This window comes from Manduca sexta, unplaced genomic scaffold (assembly GCF_014839805.1).
Source record: "Manduca sexta isolate Smith_Timp_Sample1 unplaced genomic scaffold, JHU_Msex_v1.0 HiC_scaffold_1673, whole genome shotgun sequence".
Classification (NCBI taxonomy): Eukaryota; Metazoa; Arthropoda; class Insecta; order Lepidoptera; family Sphingidae; genus Manduca; species Manduca sexta.
In genome coordinates this window covers 1-21039 of record NW_023592561.1, presented here as the reverse complement: position 1 = coordinate 21039, position 21039 = coordinate 1, and the positions used below count along the sequence as shown (strand labels likewise).

At 35.1% G+C, this 21039-nt stretch overlaps 2 protein-coding genes across 2 annotated transcripts; one reads left to right on the top strand and one right to left on the bottom strand.

Annotated features, from left to right (window-relative positions):
- Nucleotides 1-2670: 2670 nt before the first annotated feature.
- On the bottom strand, nucleotides 2671-3048 carry LOC119191591 (blood vessel epicardial substance-B-like; the record flags this gene model as incomplete). The annotated part of the gene is made up of 1 exon (XM_037445480.1): nucleotides 2671-3048. A coding segment is annotated over exon 1 (378 nt), but the record flags the coding sequence as incomplete, so codon positions are not given.
- Nucleotides 3049-11909: 8861 nt separating this feature from the next.
- Nucleotides 11910-19385, top strand: LOC119191590 (cAMP and cAMP-inhibited cGMP 3',5'-cyclic phosphodiesterase 10A-like; the record flags this gene model as incomplete). The annotated part of the gene is given in 13 exon segments (XM_037445479.1): nucleotides 11910-12324; nucleotides 12513-12611; nucleotides 12853-13055; nucleotides 14356-14529; nucleotides 14788-14936; nucleotides 15099-15268; nucleotides 15589-15722; nucleotides 15953-16071; nucleotides 16772-17009; nucleotides 17527-17682; nucleotides 18172-18351; nucleotides 18671-18769; nucleotides 19231-19385. Coding segments are annotated over 13 exon segments (2204 nt in total), but the record flags the coding sequence as incomplete, so codon positions are not given.
- Nucleotides 19386-21039: the final 1654 nt, after the last annotated feature.

Genomic DNA, 21039 nt, shown 5'->3' with positions numbered 1-21039 from the left:
GCGAAGCCGCGAGCAAAAGCTAATTTCTATATAAATAAATCGTCGGTAATTAGCATCATTCCGCGTGCTTGATAAGACGCGACACTAATTACACCATTCGTAACGGTAATAAATTAATCAGAGAGCATTATCAACGCTATCAGTACGGTACGTTACATGTTTGCTCCGAGATAGTAAAAAATCACGACTTGCGAGCTACAAGGATACTTTTCAATGTCAATATTTAAATTATTTAAAATATGCAAGAGTTACACGAATGAGCAAACGTTTCGAGGTGAAACATCATCGTATAATATAATTATGTAAGTTATTTAGCATTGTTATGGACAATCAGCGTAATTATTCCATAATATGATAACTTATCTATCAGGGTGACGAGTGCAGTGCAATGCCAAACAGTGTCTTGTAAATGAAGTTCTGAAACTGTTACTATAGTTTATGGGCGGTCGCTTACCATCATTTATATTTATTTATTTATACACTTTATATACAGATAAGTATATAGGCGGATTTTATGCCAGAGGCATTTTCTAAAAGTCGACCTTAGGGTGGTGCACAGATAAACAAGGTAGGTGCATCTAAAAACTCGTCTCGTTTATTGTAATAAAAAAAGATCAGATTTGTTCGATTAAACGCGTCAAACTGAAACAATTGCTCTGAGTATGCAAATTCATTCACTTACAGGAACACTTTCAGCTACGTCATTACTAATTGCTACAGATAATTATATTGTAGGACTAAAAAGGGTGTAGTAGAAGCTTGTTATTAGAGATAGGTATAACAGACTAAAACTTGAGCACTAGCCAGTGGGGTTGCTTGCGATAGAGGGGCCCTATATAATTTTATAAGGGGCCTTTCAGGGCAGTACGAAGTTTTGGGTGTACTTAATTTAATGTGCGCCAAGAGGGGCCCCTAAGACGCAAGGGCCCTGTATTATTGATACGGCAGTAGCTACACCCTTTGTACCAGCGTAAGATGTAGACTTTTTTCCAATATTGTTGCAGGTGTAGGGACCGAAAACTAAGAATTAATCATAAGGGAATCTTTATAATCCTCTGGATAAAGCTATTAAACTATGAATTTTTTAGAGTGTATCATTAAATCTTAGACAGCTTTTATCAGGCTGTGTATATTTGACTAATATAATATTTACCGAAATTACATGATTATTTAAGTGTTTGTTTTGTTAAATGTCTAATAATACAAATAATACATTCCAAATGTTGTATTATAAACACCACATCAGCACATAATTATGTTCCATCACTTATTGTTTGTGTAAACTTAGGCCATTAGTTAATGATGCTGTACTAATTTATAGAATATATATTCAAAGTCAAAAAATCAAAACACACAACTTACTTATAAACATTAAAGGTCTGTTCTATATAGTAAAGTTTAAGTAATCATGTTTTTCAATGTTTATGACACTTTCCACATTACTGGCTGCATGGGCATAGCCAGGTTTCAAGTGAGAGGGGGAAATATCAAAATTTGACCTGGAAGGGGTAGTTCCAATAATAATAATATTCAACAAATGTATATAAGTATGTACATAGTAACATGTGTAATTGTGTTGAAGCCAGAGGGAGGAGCAGTTTCCTTCCCCCGATGCTCACACTCCCCCAAGGCACAAATACTTTGACCTTTGTATTATTACAAAAACATCTAACAATCATATGCAAGAGAAAAAAATATATATTTTTTTAATATCTAAATTACAATACATAAATTTCACCATACATTATTTGTTATAAAAAAGTAAGTACATATTTGTTTGTACTCAGAGCGTGTTATGGGTGTTTATGAAGTAAATAGACCACATAATGTGTTTGATAACTGATAACACAACTTATTATGATAAGCTTGTCAGCTCTTATCAAATGCATAGAATTTTATAATTATATGACCTTTGAGACTTGAATCTCCCGTATTAAACAATTAAAAGAATATAAAAAAAAAAAACTTAAAGAAATATTATGCAGTGTCTGTAACATACTTATCATTATGATAATAACACAGAAGGATGGTAGGCATTAAATATATTTAAATATCTACAAAAAATTATACCAAATAGTGCAATATTGCCAACATAATGAAAATTATCATGTTTTATAAGACATCATTCTACATAATACACCTGTGCTTATCAATTAAAGCAAATATAATTTCCCTTTTGTTTTTCACATGATGAATATGTGTTTACTTTTTTTATGAAGTTGAAAATGTTACTCTGTTTAAAGATCCAGTTTTGACTTTCATTTACATGTTTACAAGGATCTAAATGAGTAAACTTTCAAGTAGACCATATTTTAATGTTTCTGAATCTTTATACAATGTACAAGTAATTATATTGTTGTAGGCATAATTAAAATTTAGGGTCAATAAAGTTGTATATTTTCACCGAATGGATGTATAATGAGTGCTTTCATGTCTTTAAAAAAATATTGGTTCAGTTTTTGCTTGAGATTTTATTACCTACGATAAAGGCGAATTTTAGTTTAATAAAAAAAAAAATACCGTGAAAGGTTGAAGCAAGCGATTCATTAAAATAATAATTTGAGAGAAGTTTTGTCCCTTACAGAATAGCCATGCTTTACAACATATAGGAAAATTTGTCTACTATTGATTTCAGAATAAATAAATCAAGTTAGTTGAAAACAAACTCACCTCCTCAATATCCTTGTGGAACTTAATAGGTCTCATGAGATAGAACTGCACTGAGAAATATACAAAGTTGATCAGTATGAAAGCACTGTTCCACAGCACGGCGTCCAGGTAGCACTCGACGCTCCACGCCCACATGCCGGAGAAGGCGCACGCCAGCATCAGGGCCACACGCAGCCACAGCAGCCCGCTCGGCGTGTGCGGCGCCAGGAACGAAAGCAGGAACAACACGTTCGCCACTTGGAAGAACACGTGGTTCATCGGCCGCCACTTGGGGCAGTGGTGCAAGTACAAGTCCCACATCGAGGGCCGCTCGTGCGCGGTCACGTTCACCAGGTCGCTCGTGGGGCCCGACAGCCGCGTCGTCTCCAGCAGGCCCATCTCCCCGTCTCCGTTGTGCTAGGCTCCGCGAGTTCAGTGCTCGGCGGCACCTCGGTGGTGACGTTCAGCCCCGTGATCATCCCGATCGCCAAGGCGCCGAATAACAACATCATCCCACCGAGTCCGCGCGCACACACCAAGTTCTCTCATCGATACTGAACCGGCAATTATCATTTGAACTACGTTATATGTCGCGACAGCTACTATCACCGTGTTTATTATTATAAAACAAAATTTTATTTAGGGTAACTGGAAAAATAAAATTTAACGCTCAGCGACAAAGAAATGCTAAATTTATTAAATTAATCACACAGGTCGAGGTAACTAAACTATGTGAAGATCTAAATTTAGTGTAACTTATTTTGAATTTAATTCCTTCGAGTAAAAAATAAAACGTTAGGAAACAGTAAAAGCAAACAATCGAAGCAGATAAATGACAAATAGCACCGATCTGTGACAGCGACCACAGCCAACTAGAGAACTGCAGACTTAGTGCTGCTCGTTAAAAACGTATAACAAATTAATGAATTCTCAACTATTCTTATAAGTTATAATAGCTACTTTTGTAACGTTATCAATAATTTAAGTGTTCGTATAGAAAACATATTTTTTTTAAAATATGAATAGAAAAATATTAATAATTTTTTATTAATCTTACAGTTTATTACAAAGTGTCTGATTGTAAAAAATATTCTATTTGTAAAAAATAGATTACATTTATTTTTTAACGTCAATGAGGTGTAAAAGCTACTAGTTTTACAGCTAACCTCACTTATCTTATCTTTTTTTTTTTACTGAAATAAACGAAATTTGACACACGGATAAAATTAATACATAGGCTACTTTATATCAGCCTAGCGCAACAAGGAACAAAAAATCTTTTGTATGGAATTGACATGGCATTTAATGGCGGATACTGCTATCTCTCTCTCTCAGTACAGTTTCTCTTTCTATTCCTCACCGCCATTATTATTGTTTGTTTACTTCCTGACGTTTTGGAATACATTTGTGTTTTATTGATTTATGATTGTATTATTTGTTATTCAAACAAGTAAAAATATACCAAAAAGTGTTTTTGTTGGTGTAAGTGAATACGTTTTAAAGACATGCCACCAAAAACGTTTCATTACGTGTGAAATTTGTGGAGATCGAGCCAGTCGAATAAATCACAAAAGCAGAATGTTTATGGCGAAATTTCCATTGGATGAGGTCAGATAAGCATTAATTAGATGTTTTAGTCATCGCGTAAATAAAGTAGCTTAGAAATAATAAAAATTCTCATTTTCTAATTACCATTATGTTACTAGTGATGTTGTCATTATTATCGATATCGATACCTGTTTAAATTTATTAATCAATTTGCCCTCCATGGTTTCACCTATTTAAGTCCAGATTCTGTGGGAACATAGTGTAAATAAAAAGTAGTAATTCTAACTATCTACATACCAAGTTTAATCGCAATCATTTTAGATTTTTTGCGGGTACGAATAATAAACATACAATTGCATGCACACGCTTTGTAATATTAGTAAGATAGTATAGTAAGTCCTGATGACTGATCATCAGGACAAAAAATACTAAATTCGTGTATGTGTGTATGTGTGTACTTAAAAATGCGTTGAGCAATCAATGTGCCTGGGCACTGTTTATGATTTTAGGCTTAAATATAATTTAATAAGCAATTTATTTACAATTAAAAATATTTCCAGATGCCGAAAGTGAGTTCAGGTTGTGGGAAAAGAAGATTTGATATATGTTCCCATAGAAAAGCTGCATACTTTGAAATATGTGTGTGGTTCTCACTTTAATAACAAAGATTTTAATAAAAAGAACAATCGCCTTAGAAAGTCAGCCATACCATCGAAAAATTTGAAAGCTGATCCACTTCCTGATGAAATGTTGTTTGAATTTCCGTGCCATGTTTTTATAAACAATTATTGCACAAATGATAATATCTTTCAAGAGAAGTGCGACAAAGAAGTGTCACCATCCTTTGACTTTATAATTAAATATTCTCATTGTAACTTGACCTATCATAAGTGCAACTATATTCGCCTACATGGTGAATGAAGGATTTTATTTTAAAATACAATTATTATTCAACATGTGAAAGCTTTTCATTTTGAGTCCTCATTTTAGTCCAGCCTTGTAATTATAGTGCTAAAATGTTCACTGTATATTGCGAGTTGGATTGATAATGTGGACTCGAAAATACATTATATGAATTTTATCAAAGTAGCTTTAGCGTCGATTCCCACCAGTAGAATTTATCGATATCGATAAAAGTGCTCACCACTATGTATTTTGTTCAGTTGGTAGTATTGTTATTTGACGTTCCTGACGTATTCTTCCGTGATATTGGTATTGATACGCCATGTAAATTCGATTTTATTACTTTGTACTAAGTCCTGTCTCTTAAAACGTAGTGATTATATTCTCTTTGCTTTATATTATCTTTGTGATTTATTCCTACGAAACATAATGTATTTTTTAATAGATTGCGCTAGCTTCGTATTATGTTTTAGTGACTTTTTTAGTGGGAAAGGCTTTTACTGCAGGTGAAGCCGCGAGAAATTGTCGGTGGACTTAATAGTCAGGTAAAATAAAATAACGTATTTTATAAAAAAAATACGTTATTAAATTTTAATTTTTTGTTTGTTTATATTATTATAACAGAAACAGTCTTTAAATGAAAAGTGTTTATTTTTATTATTAAAAGTAAGCGAATATTATTATAACTAACTTAGTTTTTGGATGAGATAACTACTTGCTATCTTAATCGTTATTGATAAGTAGCAACACTACACTACTTCACACTACACTGCTATTATAAAACGATACAATGACGGGTTTAAAACACATAACGCAACAAAAATGAACATTTGGATAAGTTTTACTCTAGATTCTGCATTTTTATACGTGTATGCTTATTGATTTTATTTATAAATATGTAATGTATTAAAGTTGATCTTTGAATTTATAAGTTAACATATTTTATTATCTGTAGTCTGATTATTATCTGTGTTGTCTGATCTATCAATATTTGCAAACTGTCAAGTGTCAGCTGTCGAAGGCGGCAGTTTTCCCAAAAATAGTTTTCCTTTTTGTAATCTTTATGTTTGTGATGTTTTATACTTAAAATAATGGCTATACCATTTGAGATGCTATTGCATCCGGAGTTTTTAAATAATCAACAACTTATTCATATAATACTGCAGGTAGCGGAAAACGTAGTTCAAGGCAGTTTGTAAATAAATAAGCCATAAAAATAACCTAATATTTTCATTTTAGCGGCAACTGCGGATTCCTAACATTGAAAATATGCAAAGAGACGAGCTTTTAGATTTATTCCACAACTATTGTGTGCCTTATGGGCAAAGGAAATACAGAGATTCAGGCAGAGGAAAAATATTAAACAAAGCCCGGCCGATGAGTCCGGAGCCGGTGAAAAATATTATTCTAATGAATAACAATCAACACAAAAAAATGGCTCGAATGAATACGGACAGGTTAAAACCGTGTCCTGAAGTCCTAGCAGGCCATGGGAAAAGGATTAAACTAGAGCACAAAGTATCCTTCCCAGACCCAATTGATATTGACAACAATAACAAAAGGAAAATATGTTTAGAGGTGAGCTATTGTTTTTATTCTAAACTAGAATATACTCAAAACTAAAATGTGTACACATCCCCTAAAACAATATGCTCTTCATTATATATCTATGCTACAATGTATTAGATCTTTTTATCATTACATACCAAAAATAAAGATAAACATCATAAAAACTCATGTTTTGGTTCCAGTCGACACCAGCTACAGACAGCCCTCCACCTAAGAAAGAACGGAAGCCAATTACATGGCCATAAACATGGACACAAAACAGAGAAAACATCACTTCTTTTTATGTTTATATGTACTGATGATACTGTAAGGTAACAAACTCAAATATGACCAACACTTAGAGGATATTTCACTATGGTTTGGATTATTTGGCTTAGCTATATGCGAATTTCATGTTTCCAATACCAAATTATAGTATCAGTGGGTCATTATAGTATTCAGTCTTACTTATAAAAAATATGCTAAGCTATGTTTAGTTAAAACACAAATTTACTTGATCAGCTGTAAGTCAAAACCTATTATCTTGCCTCTTAATAAGGTTTAAACTAGGAACTGGTGATGTTTCTGATAGCTATTTAAGCCATACCTAACCACCTGTTAACGGTAAAACAAGTTAATAAGTAAGACTGATTATGTTTAATGTCATCTTAATGTGAACGGTTAACTGCACTATGATTTGATTTGATGTAGATTATAAATGGTACAAAAAATTTTTAGGAAAATCATAGAATGTGCATAATGTGTCGTACAAGGAAAGTTAATTTTAAAATAAAACACAGACTAAATTAAATTTATAACAATTTTTAGCATGTATTCCTAGAACCAATGAATAGCGAAAGCTCTTTTAAATATAATTATGTAATTAATATTACATTTTTTCACACCCTTATTCCCAAAGGTGTCATTAGCTTCGTTTTGTCTCATAATGGGCCTTTGTTATATGGAGTAGAAATTTCATATTTAATTAAATTTAAAACACAATATATAATACGAAAATGTTTTAAAAATGTAAGTTTGTTAGTAAAAGAGATGCTATCATCCTATTATTTATATCCTTCATAAATGATATATTGTGTCACAATGTTCTTTCATACCTTTTTTACAATAATTACACTTAACTGTAAAAAAACATCTATAAATGTATTGGGTGTACAATTAATTACTGTATTAGAAAAATCTCATGGCAGCTCTAGTATTTGTTAGCAACCACAGTGTTGTCTTGTTAGTGAATTTTTAATACTCATGATACAAGGGGAATGTAAATAGGAGTATTTAAGTAAAATAGCCTAGATAAAGAAAGGCTTAGGCCAATTTGTCTACAATTGTTTTTATTTTTATCATATGAAATGTTAATAAAGGTAATGTGACTGCCATAGACTGTTGATTTCAATAAACATGTCAATGGCTTTATTAAATCCATCATAAAAATTAACCAATCAGAACAAAATTTATTTGACATGCTTACAAGTGACGAATTTTGATTGGTTTATGCTCAGTATTGGGTTGAAGCTTAAAATTGATTGTTTATTAACAATGGTGATAATAGTTAAGACGTGCGCCAAAGTACCTTGCAACATTATGACGTAATTTACGTTGGCGATCTTCAGTTGCTTAGCGTCAGTTACATGATTAAAAAACGTCGCGTATTTCGGGTTTGAAATAAGAATATTATTGACCTTCATAATTTTGATATTATCTCTAGTGACAAGGTCTATTTGGGGAATTTTGACCATTCGTGTCTGATTGATAGGTGTATGTTTTGTCATCCAAATATGTAGAAATAAGGAACTTGTAAATATCTTCAATAGGTATTCTAAATGTGCTGTTGTAAAGATCATTTGGTAGAAATTTTGTAAAATAAGGATTCAATGTTATATTGTATGGGATAGTAACCTCACCGAATCGTGGATGCACTTATTTAATAATTGCATACAAATTAAGTAATGATTTTTTGGTTTAAGCTTAGTCCTCTTATATGGCGCATTGGTAATAAATAAGACTTAGATCAGTGTTCTATAAGTGTATTACCCTTGGACAGAAACTTTTTAGAATATAGAGATGAAAATAACGTGGCGTAGTTATACTGCATGCGCGGTACGACAGCGCCCTGAGGTCCTGGGTTCGAATCCAAGGTCGGGCAAAGTGATATTTGGGATTTCCTGGTCAGTATTAGCCCGGAGTCTGGAATTTGTGCTCGATATGGCTATAGGCTCGCCCCCTATCACACTATGGGACAGAACACACTTGGCAAAAAGTGGGTGCCTTGGTTGTGCCTCTGCATACCCCTTCGGGGATAAATGCGTGAAGTTGTGTATGTGTGTGTGAGTTGAAAATATTGCAGCGAAATCGCATTTTCGGAGATCGTGGAATTGTTTGATTTTTTAAGGTGAGTCCGTAATAGTGGATGACCAGTGGTATGTATTGCATGCATCTTTGAAAACAATCTGATATATTTTAGCCTCTGCCTGTACAAATCCCAACAAGATTTAACAGGTTCATTTGCGTACAGAATTATTTTAAACCTTAGTACAAGTACTTTTTTTTATCTGCAATCTTACTATATTGAGACAAAAGATTCGTAATTTATATTTATCATTTTATGCTGATGTATATAAAACTTTTCAGAACTTAAAATATCAGTGTTTTATTCACACATATTATGTATCGAAAATAATTCTTAAAATGATATTATACTTAATAAAATGGTTTTGTAAAAAAAATGTGATAAGTTGTAGGAACTAATATTTTTTTGCGCTTTAAATAAAAGGTGCATTATTGTACATAAAATGATTTAAGTTTGTAAATATATTGTTAAGATATTGGGTGTTTAATTTTTCGGGTATATAGTAGTAGCTTGTGAAAAAATTGGTGTGGTGCGGATTTTCCAACATAACAATATTACCGTTACTACCGTTCGTATATTTTTTGCATTGTGCGCTCTACCATACGATTTCATACGGATTGATTTTGCGAAAAAATACCACACAGTTTTTTCCGCATATCCTCACTGTAATTGTAGACTTGTATGTTTCGAGAATCATTGTTGGAATTAAATAGAAATTGGATTATAGTTTGCGCTTTGAAAACGTCTTACGTGTTATTCATTACCTTATGGACAAATTTTTCAAACGTCAGATTAACGTTATCATTAAATAAGTTGTAACCTGACTATACATAAAAGTAAAACAAATTGACAACTTTATACATACAACTGTCATTTTAATTTCGTTTGTGTTGCACTTTTTCCAGTGAATAAATTTTATCTGATCATTGAAAAATTCGGTCTTAGACAATCAATGTTTGTAGTATTTATTTTTCTAAAAGTTACCGCGCACTGCGAATTACACTTGGTATATTTGGAATGATGAAAATGTATTGGACTACTTTTCCGCAGTGTGCGCTAACTAGGTGTATGAATTCAGGTCTAACAAAGTGTCATTTAAGTAATGATTTGTTGGTTTAAGCTTAGTCCTCTTTTCTGGAGCATTGGTAATAAATAAGACTTAGATCAGTGTTCTATAAGTGTACTACCCTTGGACAGAAACTTTTTAGAATATAGAGATGAAAATAACGTGGCGTAGTTGTACTGCATGCGCGGTAAGGCAGCGCTTTGAGGTCCAGGGTTCGAATCCCGGGGCGGGCAAAGTGATATTAAGGGTTTTCCGCTCAGTATCAGCCCGGAGACCTGAATTTGTGCCCGATATGGCTATCACATCATGGGATGGAACACACTTGCGAAAAGTGGGTACCCTGATTACGTCTCTGCATACCCGTTCGGAGATAAATGCATGATTTTGTGTTTTAATAAATGTGGCAAATAGGATTTTTTCCACATTTTTTAACAGTGACGGATCTCAAGTAACATGTCAGGCATTATACTTAACTAAAGACTGCATTTATAAATGGTCCTCTCACTGTTAATGCATAGTAGAAACTGGCAGTGCAGCAATATTTTATATGCTGTCTTGTCAATGGAATAAGAACTTTAAAGTTCCTTGCTTATGATTTAAAATATTTTTTTTTATGAAACTACTCTGCCGTAATGTTGGATCTGAGCATCATGTTTAAGTTCCTAATTTTCTAAGAGGTTGTATGATGTGACAGTAGTTGATTCCCTCGAGTGTGTGAATTACCCGACATTCTCATTTCGCGAGAAATAATCGGTGCTTCATATCGACAACCTAGTTCCCTAATTAGGGTATCGAGAAATTTGGTCCTTCGAGCCTAGACATATTTGTGACATTTTGGACTGCTCGTTCCACTTCTCTAAGTAAATAAAGTGTATGGCCACATCATTTGAATTGACGTAAATAATAGTGTAAATGGTACTGCCAATTATTTTAGCAATAAAATCACTGATTTGCTTGGTTTTAAATCTGTTCATAAATATATTTTGTATTAGTAGTGTTTGCAATGAAATAAATGTGAATTATCTGATAGACTTGTTTTTTCTTTTAACGTTACAATATATTTATACAATAGGTATACACGATGAAATTGAATTAACTGGTTTTCAAAATGGTCTTAGGCACACAAAAAATCAACAATGCAAAATACGAAAAAAGACTAAAGAAATTAATGGGGAAATGAAGTATTTTTTTTATTAATAAAAGTCTGACTTCGCTGATTATTGTTGTTTTTTTATTTTTATCTTGCTTTCTAGATGTTACAAAATTATTCTATAATATATATTATTTTCTCACTATTATGTTTCGGAGAACAGTAAAAATGACTTTTCTATTTATATGAACATACACAAATTTGATGGATTTCAAAAAAGTAAAGACTGCCTGCCTCGGTTGCATAGTTGTATTATGGTACTTCTGCAGTGCTAAGGTTCAGGTTCGATATCCGGGGCGAGCAAAGTTATATTGGGTTTTTCTACGCAATATTAGCCCGGAGTCTGAAACTCGTGCCTGATATGGCAATAGCCCACTATCACATCGTGGGATGGAATACGAACGGCGGAAAGTGGGTGTACCAGTTGTGCTTCTGCCTACCCGTTTCGCGATGAAAGTCATGAGTGTGTGTTCTCAAGAAGTTTAACAAACTAATAGTGTTTTAAAAGATACAAATGATACTACGTTGTAATAATGAATAAAATCATATTAGCCATGATTTAATTCTATCTCAAAGAGACTTTGATATGATAAGATTGCAAACAAAATAAAAAATCTATGAATATCATGATATCGAAACTTCTTTCATCTGGCGTTCATAGTCAAATGTATTGTATCAGAACAATGACAATGTATTGTAGTAAAATTAAAAATAGAATTGCCATTTGTCACATTCAGATAAACATTGATTTTTAATAAATATTCAAAATGCACGAACCTATGCCAAAGAATATAAAATCATCAAAAAGCAGACTGGACTCTGCCCATCAGAGCGAAGATATAGTGCAAAAAAAGCCGCCCATGACAAAAGTCCATTCGCACTTCCTAGTCCCCTCTGAGAAACTTGACAAGGTAACGAGACGGGTTATAGCCCCTTACGCTCAGATAGAGAGAAAAGGTTTGAAAGAAGAAGAAGAGAAAGTTGGAAAATATTTAGATATAAACAGATTTAATGTGTTCTTGGAGGATACAGTCGATCTAAATGCTCTTCTGTATGAGACCGCGATGGTATTGAAGACTGTTACTAATAGCTCTGGTAAGGTCGTATTACTACAAAAAGAAGACAGTCATAAGTCTGTTTTAATATAATGCATTAGTAGCTTTAGGCTCTTCCTTTCCTCAGCTATTTAAAGGTGCACTGACTTAATGGAAATTTTGTTGAGTTTATCTGGCAATGGTCTATTGAAAAATATATTTTGAGCTATAATTATAATTTTGTGACAGGTGTATTCGTGTATATTGTGGATAAGATACACAATGAGATAGTTCTGATGTCCCAAACCACAAAAAACCCGGAGCGACACGAAGTCAATATACCAATTGGTTAGTACACAGAAGTGTAGGTAACCTTAATCATATTATTAAAAACTAAGAAACTATGGAGAAATTTTACTCCTTTTGTAGTTAGTTCACAAAAGGACATCCTTTACAATTATTTAAGTGATATTCAATTTGCGAACCATGCATAGAATAATGATGCTTAAGGATTTTTGACAAAATAGCAGCATATTACGTGTATAGTGTATAAACCTACATCTGATTAACAGCTGTCTTCTCCCCGCAGAGGAAGGCAAGGTAGCGGCTGCTCACGTGGCCTTCACCAAAGAATACCTTGTTATTGAAGACGTCCCGCACGATAGACGGTTCGCTGAAGGATTAAAGTGGGTGGACGCGAAGGTGGCCCTGTGCATGCCCGTCGTCAAGCCAGATGGAGACTGTCATGCTGTATTGGAGCTGTTTAGGACTTACGCGGAACCGTATGATAATGTAAGATTTCAGCAATCTTACTATCTATTATAAATGCGGGAGTTTGTGAAAATGTTTGGATGTTTAAGAAGTAATCGCAGAAACACCTGAAGAAATTTCGATGTAATTAGGCACACGGGTAAACCATATTCTAAAATCTAGATATTCTAGAATATATAGGCTACTTTTATCCCGAGAATTTGCTCGCATGGAATATAATAGAATTTTAAATAGATAGCGCTGGGCGTCGTACAGGTTGCACAGTGAATCGCCATAGTGTTTTAGGGTCTTTTGTACCAGGCAAGACTTTTACACAGACGAAGCCGCAAACATCACCTAGTGTAGAATATAAACATTGGTTTCAATTGACACATGTTCATATTGGTATACCCAGACACTGTACTTTATGAATCGACGAACCTAGCGACATAGTCCACGCGTATTATCATCATCATCAGCCGCAGGATGTCCACTGCTGACCATGGGCTTCCTCTAAAGATTCCCAGATCGACCTATTGGAAGCGGCCCACGCGTATATTTATACTTAATTTCACAGCCTAAGTACCACTGAATCACTGAGATAATAATATAGTCCATAGGTAGTGTATTTACATATATAAACAGAGTCTGTGTCACGCTTAATGGAACATGCAAACCTATAATCAATATCCATTTGCGGTTAACCTTTGCGCACACTGTATCGAATAACAAACATCCATTAAGTTACTCTTGGTCTTAAATCCAGTATTGAACCTCATATTGGATTATAATTAAACTTAGAAGTAATTAAGCTTATAATTAAGTAGATTTATCTAAGACGATGTGAATGCGTTTTGCTTTTTTTTTGGAATCGCTATAGCTAAGTATATTTTCCAAATACTGTTCGACTTGAGAATCAAATCTCGAAACTTTGTAGTCCCCAGCATTTATATTCGAACTAGACTAGGAAAGCCGCTCTATGTCTTTATCCTAAAGTGTAATAATACGCTAAAAGAATACAATAATAATGAGCATATACTTAAACGTAAAAATACGAATTGGAAACAACATTATCTAAATTGCTTGTTTTAATGTCTCATTAAAACATATAAGTTCAAGGTCAAACTACAATAATGGTAGCATCTTAAAACTATAATAAACCCAACACGAAAAGATTGGACCACGAGGTAAAAAAATGGTCACTGAATAAACATTTATTTTTTCTAATAATAGAGAACCTGTCTCCTTTGGAGCCACTTAAAAACCTCTTATGTACCGACTTATTAGTTATGTTAACACAGGCATGTGCCGGATCAGCCATACAATCTTTCGTATCTTCTAGAACGTGGTATACACAGTGGTGAGCGTGGCGTGCTGGGCAGGCGCGGCGGTGCACCAGGCGCAGGCGCGCGTCACATTACAAAAGACCGCGCATCTCAACACCGAGCTGCGAACTCTGCTGCAGAACTACTTCTGCGACCTGGCCTCTATCGACACTATGCTTACTGATATGCTGGTATTACTCTACAAGCCATCATCAGCCATAGGAAGTTCGTAAAACGTACAAACAACACGCCTTTACGCCCGAATGGGCGAGCAGGGGTGCAACCGGAGGTTTGGTACTTATGTAAAGTCCGCCCACATAACGCAAGGTCCAGCGTGATAAAGCCCACACCCTCTCATAAGTAGAAGAGCCACGTTTGACTACATATTAACTGAATGTTCAAAAGATTTTACAGTTTTGCATTAAAATGACGTCATCCAATTTTACCAGGCAGTCGTGAAATCATTTATGGGTGCGATGCGAAGCTGCTTCTTCATAATAGATCGAGATCACCTGGGCGAGCACTTACTAGCTGATATGTGGGATGATGGATGGGCATCTGAGAAGACTACTATGCCCAGGAAAAAGTTCAAAATTAAGTGAGTATTTTATGGACTTTATTTATGCACAATACATTTTATAATATATAAAAAACATTGGTATACCATTACAAGGTAATTTCACGAAGATGACTTAACATGGCAGTGTTAGATTAGAGCCCCGGGACGTATAATTACAAAAAACATTGGGTATGTCCACAGTCTTAGCCAAGAGCAAGTGCCAGCAGGTCTGGTGGCGCGGACAGGTGAGACGCTGAACGTGCGCGATGCGTACAAAGACCCTCGCTTCACAAAGGAGATCGATCCGACAACGGGCACGGTGGTCCGGTCCTGCCTCGCATCACCCATTATGGATAAACATGGTGTTATTGGTAAGAAATTTGCCCCTGCCATAATAGTTCTTTTGTATTCGCGTAGAGGGCTCATCTATAGATAGTCTGCTTAGTGATTTAGGTTTCTTATCAAAGTTCCTTCTCACATTGTTTCATATTGATATTGTTATACATATAAACTGTTAAAGCTTGGTTACGTTATCCATACTAGTATTTGTTGTGCCTAGTTGGAGGCAATATTCTCAAAATATTTTAAAAACGGTTCCATTTTAAATCATACCTTACTTCATCTTTTATACAGTTTTGGAATATAAACGAAATTTTCAATGATGTTTAGAAAATGCAAAGTATGTCCTCAGGTGTGGTACAACTAACAAATAAGACGAACGGGCAGCCGTTCAACTCAGAGGACGAGATGATATTCAAAGTGTTCGTCAGCTACTGCTCGCTGATCGTGCATTTCTACAACATGCAACAGAGGAAGATTTACCATGTTTGTATTAATCTTAATAATGAGATGATATTATATATGCGAAGGTTTGAGAACATACAGAAAACCACACAGTGAACCTTTATCCGGTGAAATATCTTCCATTCAAGGGGAACTGCGTGCATCATCTATATATTTTATTAAGCCTTAAGTCGATTCTAAGAAATTTTGTTTAACCCAAATATGGTTTTTAATATTTATCGACTTGATTTTCTATAGAAACAAATTTTCAGGAAAACACGAACAAAGTATATTCGGAGCTAATGAGTCTTCATCTAAAGCCTTGTCGACACGACATGGAGGAACTAATGGAGACTAATGGTGTTGTTCTACCACCAAGCAACTTCAGAAGGTAAACCTTCATGTTGTTGATTTTTACTGATAAAATATTTCAAAATATCAGACGTGAAGTTTCCGTGTGCCATAAACATCTGATTTGCCCAAGAATTACAATTTATGCATATAATGGTCTTCTAAAACATTATTGGTCGCTATAAGTTCCGTTTAGCATTACAGTCTAGTTGCTCCTGTAACAAATTCTTAAGGGATACTTAATGCCTTGGGTTTCACGTTTGTAAATAAAGTAGATAAAAATAACAAATTTGGAACTGGCGGTATCAGTACCTACATCTCATTATTTAGGTCTAAAATGGAAGTGAGTTATTGATTCCTTATGTTAACGCGAATGTTAGACGTCGAAATAAAACTAGTTTTTATCGTGGTTTTTTTAATTTTGACTATTCGGACAACCAATAACACATCCCGCTCCGTGACCACTAAAGCGGCAAAGGTCTTCGAAACGTCAGATAAAATAAAAATCTACAATTCAAAAAGTAGTGTTATTTCTATTGAGTTATAGTTATACATAGCTGTAAGAATACTGCTCCGGTTTTTTTTTGTTTTTGTATAATTGCTATGTGGCTCATGTTGTGGTTGCATATAATCAGAATTGCAATATTTTTTTGTTTGTTATGAATGTGTGATATATATGTAAGTTATTGTAAACTCAGTTTACAATCCTAAATAAATTGGAACGAGGTATATTTCCCCAGTTACGACTACCACATAAGCGAGGGAAGCAAGGAGGACATGCCGGGGCTGGTGGTGTACATGTACACGGAGACGTTCGCGGACCGCAACTTCGACCGCGGCGCGCTCGCGGACTTCGCGCTCACCGTGCTGCGCTGCTACAGGCACAACCCGTACCACAACGCCGAGCACGCCTTCACGTTCACCCACACCATGTTTCTGATCCTTGTTGACAATTGTGGATACTTTGATTTTGCTGAAGTGAGTGATAAGTTTTATATTATTTAATTTCTGCCTCTATCCCACTTCATCGGATGTGTGGGTACTACCTATTTTAATTTCCTTCACTCTTTGTGACTGAGATGGTTGCTGTTGTGACTTATTTTTGACACTCGGGCGTCTTGGTGTATTTCCACTGTAAGCTTTTATGATACTTAATATATAAATAAATATAACTCTGGATTAGTAATAAATCGTTTTATGAATTTCACTCCAATGTGAATTCAGCTAAGTATATTTTTTACGAGTATTGCAGAGCGTTAGTTTTACAACCGGCACGGCCGCTTTTCTGTTAACCTTGGCGGATGAAATGCCTGGGCAATTATGTTAGAAAGGTACGCAGGAAGTGTTGCCTGACCAAAGTATACAACCCATGGCATTCCGGCTCTCAATCTATATCCACAACTAAACCAAAACGGTAATATTTGTAGCTTAGCCTCTGTTAAAGACAAACCATCTAGCAAACACCGTAGAGCCCTTATCTTGGATATTGTTCCAGACTGCCGCCCTAATGCTGTCGGGGCTGTGCCACGACGTTGACCATCCCGGTTACAACAACAACTTCCTGACGCTCTGCAAGCATCCGCTCGCGCACATGTACAAGTCCTCCATGCTGGAGTACCACCATTATTTCCTCGCCAAGAAGATTATTGAGGTAACTAGCTTTAAATTTACATTCGTAAAACCAGGCTTAGATAACATGCGAAAGTTGAATTCCGCAAGCGATTTTACCATGTAAACAATCATGCCAAGTTAACCTCTGCAAATTTTAATGCTGGTAGTATTTGGGACGTGTTATATGTGTGTAGAATTATTGCCTGTAATGTAAAGGCATTTAGAATTTTTTGTCAATGTATTGCTGCTAAAACTTGCTTGCTATTTTAAACTTACCTTTAGACTTGTTTCTACATTGACTAACAGTTTCTCTAGATCTGAAGGCTTGTTCTTTGAGATTGTCTAGTGTTTTTTCAATTCGCTGATTAACAAAATTAATGGAAATGGTTAACGATAATTTAACAAATTTACTTTATGTTTTTTGTCATCGTTTAAAAACGTAAAAAAAAACGTTCTTATTTTTCCTTCGGTCATATATTTGGTCCTATAAGTTCATTATAATTTTGAACCAAATTATTTTTTCTGTTAGGATAAGAACATTCTCTCAAAGATCCCGATAGTGGACCGCGATCGTATCATGGAAGAGATAAAGTACGATATCCTGTGCACCGACCTAGCTGTGTACTTCCAAGTGCGAGCTCAGTTGACGCCAATCCTTGGAGACCACTCGTTCGACTGGACCAACAACAACCATCGGAGGATGTTGAAGGTTAAACATCATAGATAATCTATGCAAATTAATGAACTTTAACGATCTGTCGATAAATTAAAGTTATTTCCACGTAAACTCAATACACGTAACTTTTTGGCTTTTAATATTTTAGTATAATTTGAAAGAAAGAAACGCTTGATCCGGATTTCGACACGAGTTGTCGTTGGGAGTTGTCATTTCTAGACAGTATTTTACTCTATTTTACCTTTTATGACGAATAAAAGTTTTACGTGGTATCCGTGTGCTAATTTAAAAAGGGTCATATAAAATTGGAACTTACGTATAACAGTGGTTATAAAATTGGATTCGTTTCTAGGGCATTCTAATGACAACCAGCGATTTGTCCGGATCCTGCAAACCCTTTGGCGTGTCCAAAGCGATCACCGAGACTGTGTATGAAGAGTTTTATAATCAGGTTTCTATTTATTTAATATCATATCGACAATTTGATTCAGTAAAGATGCTGATTGCTTTAGGTTTTGAATCGAGATCTGTTTAATGGTTATCAAAGAGTTTATTTTCATCGTAATAGTTTTCCGCAATACTAATACACAGTGGCGGATTTGCCCTAAGGCCCAGTAGGCCCGGGCCTAGGGCGGCCAGACGATAAGAGCGGCAAATCGGGGCAAAAAAACACTGATAATTACAAGAAATAACTCAAATGCAAAGTGTCTTAATGAATTAAAGGCTCACGGACCTTATGATTATAATCTTCCTAAATATTTTGGGTGAGAGAAAGGGGCGGCAGATGGCCTCGGGCCTAGAGCGGCTAGGACTGGCAATACGCCACTGCTAATACACTAAGCTAAGGCGTAAATTAACGCCTATAAACAAATCACCACCAGTCCAGCATAGCTAATTCAACTTGTGCACCAGGGTGACAAAGAGCGCGCTATGGGCTACACTCCACTAAGCATGATGGACCGCCGGCGCAGCATCAACCAGCCCGCCGAGCAGATCCAGTTCCTGTCAGTGGTGGTGCTGCCGTGTCTGCTGCTGCTGCAGAATGTCTTCCCTAATACTGCGCAACTATACTGAAATTGCAGGTGAGGATAATATTGTGGGAGTTGACATGATCGTCGTCAGCTTTTAACAAAGGGGTCGATTAATTACAAATTTTGATTCGGGAGAGGGAAGAAAGCGGAAATTCCATAATATTATTAATAATAAGTAAGTACATGCTGCATACTGCAGCTGTTCTTCCTGACCCCCAGGAGATGCCAATGAGAATTGAATAGTAAAATATAAATATATTAAATCACATCGGTGGAAGAAGCAACTACAAAAGATTAAGTATATTAAGTGGTGTTTTGTTCTTGTCTCGGACTATAGACCGACTGGAACTCGGTCCAAATCCCATTTCAGATAACAACCTTTCCGTATTATTCTTGGGAACGTTGAGGTACCCTACATTGGAGTAGAATATACTAAAGTTGGATTGGAGTAGAATATACTAAAGTTCAAGAATGTCTTCAGAAAAACCCAAGAGGCGTGGCACGAGGAGATCGAGATCCGAGGCCAGAAGCTGTGGCGGCAAGACGAGTCCATACCCACCGCGCGCAGCCGCAGCCGCTCCTGATCAAAACCAAGCTTGATAGCGACAGTTGAACCTAATAAATTGTATAACGTTAATTTTGTTTTATTTGGGGAAATAATTTACGTTGATAAGGCTTTGGTTTATAAACTTGATTAGTATACTAATTCAGATTTCAGTGTTATAAAGTCCTAGGCAAACGCAGGAAGTAAAACTATTTTTGGATTTTATTGCGGTTTCTATATTATAATTTTCTACCCACGTTTCAAAGACTTTGCAGCCTTCATGGTGACGAACGAGTTTCTTATACTTTTTCAATATCTAACATTTCAAAATTGGAAAATGTAAGTAACTCGCCTGATACTATTTATTTCATCAGATTAAAAATGATTCGTAAGTCAGTAAATAAAACACAGGTAGACATGATAGCAAATTTATTTACCGTATTATGATCGACATAATAAACGTAGCCAACGTTAACCGGGGTTAACTTCATATACACAAACGATTTATGTAACTAAACAGTCAATATACGCTACTTTTGAAAATATACTGCTAGTGAGACAAAACTCGTACATTTGTGTGGGGCCAGCATTACATTCAAACCTATAAATGGTGTAAATACTTACAAAAAATAATACAGTTGGATTACTTCGAATTGGCCTGTTTGAAAAGTGATAGATCGGCGACAGCTATAACTGCAACATTCCTCGGCATGTAATACCGACCCTCCATACATGGACAGATATAACATTACGGACAGTTTCGTTTTATATTGCAAAACTCCCGTTTACTTCGAATTTAATGCGAAGGAAACACTTTTTACTCACTAGAAACTAATTATTATTATCTATAATAATTCAGATTATTTCCTTTCAACACTTACAACACATAAAACACTTCAAATCTCCAGGTGGCAGATTTTTGTTACAAAATGTGATCATAAAATTATTCAAGTTATGAAAATGACAAAAATATATATTTTCTAATACTAGAGATCAGAGCGTTAAATGTTAATGTCGCTAATATTCTTTAAATATGACAATAAGTTATGCTACGCCAAAGTTAAATAAACGCGACTGTTTCCTGTTTTCGTTTTGGCGTTGGATATGTCATGAACACTGAAGTGCGTAGCATATATACGTCAACAA